The sequence below is a fragment of the Pteropus vampyrus genome, unplaced genomic scaffold (genome assembly GCF_000151845.1).
Source record: "Pteropus vampyrus isolate Shadow unplaced genomic scaffold, Pvam_2.0 Scaffold78, whole genome shotgun sequence".
Lineage (NCBI taxonomy): Eukaryota > Metazoa > Chordata > Mammalia > Chiroptera > Pteropodidae > Pteropus > Pteropus vampyrus.
In genome coordinates this window covers 800,667-809,563 of record NW_011888859.1, presented here as the reverse complement: position 1 = coordinate 809,563, position 8,897 = coordinate 800,667, and the positions used below count along the sequence as shown (strand labels likewise).

The following is an 8,897-nucleotide window of genomic DNA, read 5'->3' as shown; positions in this document are numbered from 1 at the left end:
TTCCTTATCTATAAAATGGGGAGTGGGATGGCAGCAATTCCTCCCTAAGGGGGATGTTAGGATTAAAGAAGTTAACATGTGCAAAGTGCCCATTATGCCTGGCACTCAAAAAGCTCTCCTCCAGAGGGGCCTTCACAATAGAGTCAACACCATGATCTCGTTGATGTGACTCCAGACTTACAGGGTACGCGGTTTCGCCCTCTCTCCACTCACGCTTTTGGTCTCTGCCATATGAAAAGGAAAGAGGAATGATGTGACGTCTGAGAGACCAAAAGAATTTGCGAGGGACGGAGGGATAGAGAAGAAGCAATCAGCTCGAGGCTGACCTTTGGGGACAAATCCAACAGTCAGAGCTGGAGCCACAGAATTCAGAACGGAGATGTTTACGGGGGTAAACTGAGGACAAACACGAGGTCCTAGGAGGTTCGGGTTTCCTTAGTGAAGGCTCATTATCCAGATACATTTAAAAATATACCAGATGATCTAGCAATTCTATGTCTGGGTATATACCCCAAAGAATTGAAAGCAGAGTAAGGAAGAAGTATTTTTATACACATGTTCATAGCAGCGTCATTTGCAATAGCCAAGAGTAAAAGCAACCTAGGTGGACAGCCACGGATGAATGGATAAACAAAATGTGGTATACGCATAAATGGAACATTATTCGGCTTTAAAAAGAAAGAAAATTCTGACATATGCAATAACATGAATGAATCTTGACATTATGTTAAGTGAATGCTTTAGACTGAATAAGATCCCCCGAAATTCATGTGTTTAAGTTTAATCCCCAAGGTAGTAGAATTAGGGGTGGGGACTCTGGGGGTGATTAGGCCATGAAGGCAGAGCCGTCACGAATGGAGTTAATGTCCTTATGAAAGAGCCGCTACAGAGACCCCTCACCACGGCCACCAAGTGAGGATGCCGTGAGAACACCCTCGCCGGACATTGAACGTGCCAGCACCTCGATCTCAGACTTTCCAGCCTCCAAAACTGTGAGAAATAAATTCCCGTTGTTTATAAGCGACCCAGTCCGTGGTATTCTGCTACAGTAGCCCAAAACAGACAGTGAATAAGCCAGTCGCAAAAAGACGAACGCCGCATGGTTTTACCCATGAGATACGCAGTCACGCTCGTGGCCATGGAAGCAGCGTGGTGGCCGCCAGGGCCAGACGGGAATGGGGAATGGGGACGTACTGTTTAGTGGGGACAGGGTTCTGGTTTTACAAGATAAAAAGAGCCACAGAGAGGGATGGGGGTTGGACAACAATGTGAAAGTAGTTAATACTGCGGAACTGTACGCCTAAAAATGGTAAAGATGGTAAATTTTGTTACGGGTATTTTACAATTAAAACATTTAAAAAAATATACTAGACATAGCTCAGGAAATGAGCTTTTCCCAAAATGAGGGAAAAGATCTACAGCAGAAATGGACAAAGAAAATATGGCCCATGACTTCATAAGCCTTATGAAGTTGCTCAAAAGTCTTGTTTCTGTGCAAACTGTGTTGACCGTGATTCTCCAAGGCCCCTCCTTACTGACACTTGCTATTTGGAAATAGAGTGTAGCCTTCAAAAGCACCGGCTTTGGGGCAAGGAGCTGGGCGGTCCTTGGTAACGTGGCCTTGTCAGATGGCTTAGCCTCTCTTTCCTTCCGCCTCCTTATCTGCTTGTGGGTTGTTGTTGAGGATTAAATGGGGAAAGCTATGTAAAAGCTTTCAGCACTGGCCAGGCTCACAGTTCAGGTGCAGGAAATGTTAGCCACCCTTATCACTGCTTCCCACTGTGGGACCTTACCTGAACATCATACAGGAACTGAAAACGACTTCTCTTACTTGCAGCTTCTCTCACAGCCCAAGCCAGGTCCACCGACCCTTTCCCACCAATCGACCAGTGATGGCAGGGGACAGCATCGAAGGCGCCAGCCCGCTTCGCAAGCTCACACACTAAGTCAATCTCGGCGCGGGTGTCGGTCCTAGTGATGAAAACGTTTGTGGTTTTGCATCTGTATTCATTTAGTGATGTTTTTAAAGAAAGACTAACTGTTTATACAGAACTTTGCTCCCTAACACTGAATATATTTTAAACATCAAAAGTGGTTACATCGTGTTTAAATAAATCAGACTTAAATAAAAGCATGGGGGAAAAAAATCCTCTCCAACATGACTCGAATATTTCAAGTTGTTAAGAGTTTTCTTGAGAAAATTCCATAACATATCCCTTTGATCATCCACAGTCTTTCAGACAGAAATGGTGGGTAAAATTAAAAAAAAAAAAAAAGAAGAAAAAAGCCAAAGAGATAGTAAGTCACTCTATACAATTTCATTCCCTAGTAACATTTGAGAATGCTTCTGCTGAAATGAAATCAATCCAAACCAAACCAAACCAAACCAAACCAAACCAAACCAAACCAAACCAACAGAAAGAGCAAACTATGTCTATATACTTTTAGATGAAGCAGAGAAAAGACCAAACATCCCCAAGACACAAATCTGGTTTATGGGGTGGCCCAGCGCGATGGCCGCATTTAAAGTAGGAGGCTGACTTACTTGAAGACATTCAGAGCCACGACGACGGGGACCCCAAAGAGCTGAGCGATCTGAATCTGCTTCTGGAGGTTACAGCAGCCGTCCGCCACCAGCTGGATGTTCTGTAAGAAAACCAGACCCTCCTGTACCGCTTCCCGCCACACCTGCCAAACTAAACTGGCAGGGCCACTGTGGCAAGTTTGGCATCCAATGGCATATTTGGGTCTTGAGCCAGGCAGCGATTTCTGCAGCTGGCTAGTGGCTAGGACATTAGCAATGTGCCCATGCCCTGCAGGCTGGTAGACAAGAAGGCACAAGGCCCAGGAGGGCGGGCGGGGGCGGCGGGGGCACTGCCCAGCGACTCCCTGCTTGAGCCCCTGGTGCCACCTGTAGGAGTTAAGAGGTACTGTTGTCAGTACATCTAAATATTTACAGAAGGGAGTCAGTAGCTCATGCAAGTCATAGGCTAACTGTATATCCTCCAAAAGTCATGTTTTCCACCTCAAAAGAATACATGGGTATAAGCTTTATGTTTGTTTTGGTGCTGGACACCGTGAGCTGGGGGCGGGGTTGGGGGGTGGGTAGGAAACAGTAGATGAAGACCACGGCTGGTATTTCTCAAGATTGAAGAGTTAACTGAATGAACTGTATCCCTGCCCCTGACCATTTCCTCTAGGATTATTAGAAAAGCACCATTCCAAGAGGTCCCTGGGGGTGGACTCATCCACTGAATTTCAGCTATATGCCGGTGGTTAACTGGGTCTGAATGATTCTTCACTTAAGCCTTGAAAACAGTCACTCTTACCTCCTCAGTATATTCTTTCTTAAGAGGGACACCAGCAGTTACCTGAGATAAGAGACAAAATTAAGAATAACTTCGTTAAAATGCTTAGTCTAATTGATCAAGATTTGGAAGAAAAACAAATCATACTCACTTTGGGAGACGGTACACTTGAAAGCACATTTTGTACTTTTAAACAAGTAAATGGCAGCTCTGGCTGAACATAGTCTTGTGGGAAGCTTTTAAAAAACACTGATATCTGGGCTCCACCCAGACCAATTAAAGCAGGATTTCTGGGAGCGAGACCCCGGGTCAATAATGTTTAAATACTTCTCCAGGCAATTCTAATTTGAACCAATATTGAGAACTTTTGTACTGTTGCCCATTATCCTAGCATAAAATGGAATTTATAATATAATTAATACCCAATTTATACAGAGTGCATCATCATTTCTAAATAAATTCTAAATCATTTTAAAGTGATGCCATTACTTTCCCCCTTTTTTTGGCTATATGAGGCTGGCAGGGCAGTTTAAAGATGAGGAACCCAAAGTTGAAAGAAGGCAAGTGTCTTTCCAAGGTCACAGAGCAGGCGAGAGGCTGAACATGGACTTGAATGCAATAGGGTTTTGAAACCCCAATTTAGTACCTTTCTACAATCCCATGCTGTTTTTGTCGATGGCCTGCTACTCATTTTGGTGAGAAACACTAGAGAACATTTTCATTCACTGAGGATGTGGTGGCTTAATCTCCTCTCAGTGGAAGAGGGAATATTAGAATATTAGAATATTAGAAATCCTTTAAAAAGAAGTTACCTCTGTGACATTGTTTTTGATAGCGTGTAAAAACCAGGTATTTTCAGATGGGTTTTTCTAGCAGTAGTGTAGACTAAAACACTGAGTGAACTTTTCAATTGGAACAACTAAAAGGCTAGATTAAAAATCCAACAAAGTATTGCTGAGCTTATTGTGATAATTTTTCAATATAATGTTATGTGTCCATTACACCTCGACTAAGAAAAAGAATTTAGAGAGGTCATTGTATAAAAGCAATATATAAGATTCTTGTCAAACTTTTTTTAAAAATATAAAAGTACGCAAGAAAAATCTATGAAAGAATGCAGAAGCCCTTTGTGGAATAAACTGTAAGTATTTATTAAAAGACCTAAATCGATGAAGAGATTGATTGAAGATCAGAAGGAGGGACTATTTAAATAAGTAATGTTAGGCCAACTGGTTACTAACATAGAAAAAAATGCAATTCCAACTAGTCATTGCACCACACACTAAAAATCAGTAATAATGGGTATCATGGTTAATTCTGTGTGTCAGTTTGGGGCACAGGGTGCCGAAATATTCGGTCAAACATTATTTGGGGTGTATCTGTGAGGGCATTCTTTGAATGAGAATAATATTTAATTTGGTGCACTCTGAGTAAAGCAGATTGCCCCCCATCCTTTTGGTGGGCCACATCCAATCAGTTGAAATGTCTGACTAGAACACAGAGACTCTCTGCGAGAGAAAATTCTCCTGCGGATTGCCTTTACATCAGGACTGGAATATCTGGCTCTCCTGAGTCTCTAGCCTGCTGGCTCACTCGACATATTTTAGACTTGTCAGCCTCCATAACTATACGAGCCAATTCCTTATAATAAATACTTATATGTAAATACACATCTTATTGGTTCTAGAGAGCCCTTGTTAACACAATGGGTTTACAGAACTAATTGTGAAATAAAAACATGGATTAAAAAGTATAACAGAATATTAGTTCTTATATTGCACCAAGAACGGTCAGTACTTTGGAAGACAGGATATAAATTTAAAATGATTGGGGCTAAAATGGGCAAGTTCAAGGGTCACGGGATTTTCCACTGCACAATTATGGAAAAAAAAAATCAAGCTAAATAAACATAAGACGCAGCCACGGTTATTTGTGTAATGACAGCAAAGGAAGCAGAAATTACAATGGATCAAAAACGTTAGCGCAAAGTTGATTCAAGAAAGAAGGAATGACACGGAGATGGATAATATGGAATAGAGGATTAAGAAGATGAAAGCTCATTTATTATTCAATTATGGAAAACATTTCCTGGATACAGACTATGCCAGGCACTAGGGATATACAAATTAATAAGACACAGTCCTTAATCTCAAGGAATTCGAAGTCGAGAAGGGAGATATACGTATAGACATTCATAAAATATGACGCAGAAGGTGCTACTGGAGCCTCTCCCGGCTTCCTGATCCTTCTATTTTATTATCCTCCACGTTTTTCTGGGCCTATTAAGCTTGAGCCCTGTTATAGTCATCGCTGGCATGGAACCATGGCTTCGAGTGCAAGATGGAAGTGAGCAGAAAATGCAGCCATTGTAAAACAGAGCACATACATGAAGATGAACTGAACAGGATTATAAATTATGTAGAGAACTGTTATAAGACAGAGACTACAGGGTGGAAAAAAGTATTAGACTAGAAGCCAAGAGACCCTGGATTTGCATTTGATTAGTCCCTAAATAGATGCGATAATAAGCAAGCCACCGAATCTTTCTCCATCTCAGTAACTTTATCTTTATAAAGACTGAACCGGCTAGACAATCTCTCAACCCTTTCCAGAATTAAAGTCCTTTGATTTTATCATTTTCAGGGTGCAAAATAGAGAAAGAATTTCAAATGCATCTTATATTGGCAGAAATAGTTTTTTGAAAATAGAAGCTGGTATATAGAGTCAAAGTCTAAAGTCCAGGAGTGATTTACGTAGCAACAAGTGGTGTTTTGAGCAAAATCAGAACTCTTTAGGATTTAATACTTTATGTGTTATGTCAATCTTCCATTTGAAATAATGGTGAAACTACAGGCTAAAATGAAGTGCTCACGTGTCTGGTATTACGGGTGGATTTGGGGTTCAGAAACTGCTTATTCTATATTAACATGCAGCTCTGCACAGTGGACAGAATAGGAGGATTGTCTCTAAGTGACAGCCTTCATATCTGGCTCTCTGCTGATCTGGTAACATGCCATACATCCCCTAAACCTTCAAACCTCAACTTCCTCATCTGTAAAACGGTATCAAATAATGTCTGCCTCTCTTAGGACAAGGAGTTGCGAAGATGATTAAACAATGCACATTAAAGTGTTTCATGATGGCAAACCTGTTATTTGTTTTGCTATGTAACAGTCGTTAATTATGTAACTTTTGTGAAAACAGTATACCAATTAAGCAATCAGACCTGGCAGTTTGTCTAACATATATCAATAGTGTAAATGACAAAGCCACTCCAAATTATACTATTTCAAAAACAATCAGTATATTAGTTCGTATTCTTCCTTTGAGAATACATAAAAATAAAAAAAGAAAAACAATATACCTTTACTGTGGAAATGATAAATTCTATATATAATAATATAAGTTAACATTGAAAGTCTTTAAAAATCTTAAAACAGAATTTGTTTTCTCAGAAAAGCTCTCTTAGACATAATCCAGCGCTATAACAATTATAGAATGAAGTCACAATAAACAGAAACAGAAGGAACATAGTTCTAGATGAAATCTGATGAGATGTAGCATCAGTGAACCAAAAAGCTATCTGTAGAAACACTGAATAATTTCACTCACAAGAGCGATCACTCTAATCCGTATGTGCTCTATTCAGGAACCAGAGCCTCTACCTTCCCATTACCGTGGGGTTATAAAATGTTAATATGAGTTTCAGATATGAATCTTAGGGCTAAAAAGTGGTTACGTTATGCTCCTTTCCAAAACGCTACACAGAAATAACTTTGTAAGTATTACTAAACTCTAAGGGTCCTATCATGGCGATTTATATAAAAAGAGAAAGACATGACAGAAGACTGGAATTAATTATTAAGCAGGTTTCAATGTTTCAAATGCTATATTCTGCTTTATCTTAATTAAAAACATTTTTTTTTAACTAGGGAGTACGAGACTTACACTTGGCCCGCCTCCGTGCATCTTCAGAGCTCGCACTGTTGCCACCAACACGACTACGTTGGGCACCAAGCCAGAAGCTCGACACTTGATGTTGAAGAATTTCTCCATGCCAATGTCGGCACCGAAGCCAGCTTCAGTCACTGTGGAGAATCAAGTTGGAAAGTTGCTGTTATCCTCTAAAAACAATAGTAGGGTCTGGCAATCATCGGTCCGGTTCGGATTCAAAGGAGAGCTTAAATTCCCCGTCACGTCCTGGTTACTACACAGCCCTGCACCTTGCTCATACGCAAAGGTAAACTGATTTCCCTCGAGTTGCGGAAAATGTTCTGCTTCCTTACATTCCCTAAAAAGATGGCTCTCTACTTCACACCACTGTGCCTTGGCCAAAGTCTTGATTTTTTTTTTTTTTTCCTGGTATAACTCTGAACATAGCTTGTCTTTATTCAACTGGGATTTTCAACTTTTTAATCAGGTTCCAAATTGAATCAAAGAACACTGCTAGCATAATTACCATAGAAAATCCTTTCTCACTCCTTATATCCTAGACTCGTAGACTCATTTATTTTAGTGCCACTTGGTCATTTCTCCTGACTGACAAAATTCAAGTTAGTTGAGTGGCTTTAGGAGGTTGATCATCAGGCTTGATATGATAGCATCTTTATTCCACAACCACGGAGACACTATTGGGGTTCACAACGAGTCTCCCCAGAATGTGCCATCCTGGCATGTAGATTATTTTGAGCTTAAAACAACTGCGATCCAAAAGGCTCAGGAAGAGATTTTTACTTCCCTCTTAACTAAAAGAATTTACAGAAAAGGGCCTTGGCCAGGAAGAACATTATCACCAGAGCTATCTACAAAGAATATGGGCTAGGTTGGTAGGGGACAGTCCACAGTGCTTGGGTACCAAAGTTCTCTCCGTCCTACCGTCTCTGCATGGCCCAGCAAACATTTGTTTTTCCATCCCCATGTGAACTGCTCTCCTCTCCTTTGAAGTCTCAGACTCCCGCCCCTTCTCCTTAGGTCAGAATGGCATATAAACCCCCAATAACTGACTGCCTGTGAGCCCCATATTCTTATGGAGCCCGCGCATGTACGAAATTAAACTTGATTTGTTCCTGTTAATCTGTCACATGTCAATTTGCTTCTTAAATCAGCCGGAAGAATTCGGAGGAGCGGAGAAGTTTTTCCTCCCCGACAGCACTCATCTTTCGGCATCCCCTCCCCTGGCCCCAAATTGCTAGATCTGTTACTGTGACAAGCGTGGAGGAAGCAGAGAGAATGTCTAATGCTGCTTTCCAAGACAACGCCACTGATACGGGTCAGCAGCAGTCGTCAACACACACAGGAGCATGCGCTCTGGGACCAGCAGCACCAGCGCCACCTGGAGGTTTATTAGAAATGCAGAATCTCAGGCCTTACCCCAGACCTATTGGGTCAAAATCAGCATTTTAATAAGATCTCCAGGTGAGATGAATGCCCATTAAAATTTGAGAAGCACACTGCTCTAGGAAAGGAATACTATTAATGTATTAGAAACTAAATGTTTATGAAATATACTACTCTATATGCTGACAGTACAACCAAGACCATAATTTATGGCAGAGACAGGAATTACAGTAAAAAAATTTAGTGAGATAA

At 41.0% G+C, this 8,897-nt stretch overlaps 1 protein-coding gene across 2 annotated transcripts in view; it reads right to left on the bottom strand.

The window, feature by feature from the left end:
* The window catches only part of MTHFD1L (methylenetetrahydrofolate dehydrogenase (NADP+ dependent) 1 like), a 173,025-nt gene that overhangs the window by 66,233 nt on the left and 97,895 nt on the right, over positions 1 to 8,897 (bottom strand). For both annotated transcript variants that reach the window (XM_023532145.1, XM_023532146.1), the window contains 4 exons: positions 7,257 to 7,396; positions 3,330 to 3,371; positions 2,546 to 2,646; positions 1,794 to 1,971 (listed from right to left, as the gene is read on the bottom strand). In XM_023532145.1, the coding sequence (XP_023387913.1) occupies positions 1,794 to 1,971; positions 2,546 to 2,646; positions 3,330 to 3,371; positions 7,257 to 7,396 (461 nt within the window). The remainder of the gene's footprint in view (positions 1 to 1,793; positions 1,972 to 2,545; positions 2,647 to 3,329; positions 3,372 to 7,256; positions 7,397 to 8,897) is intronic.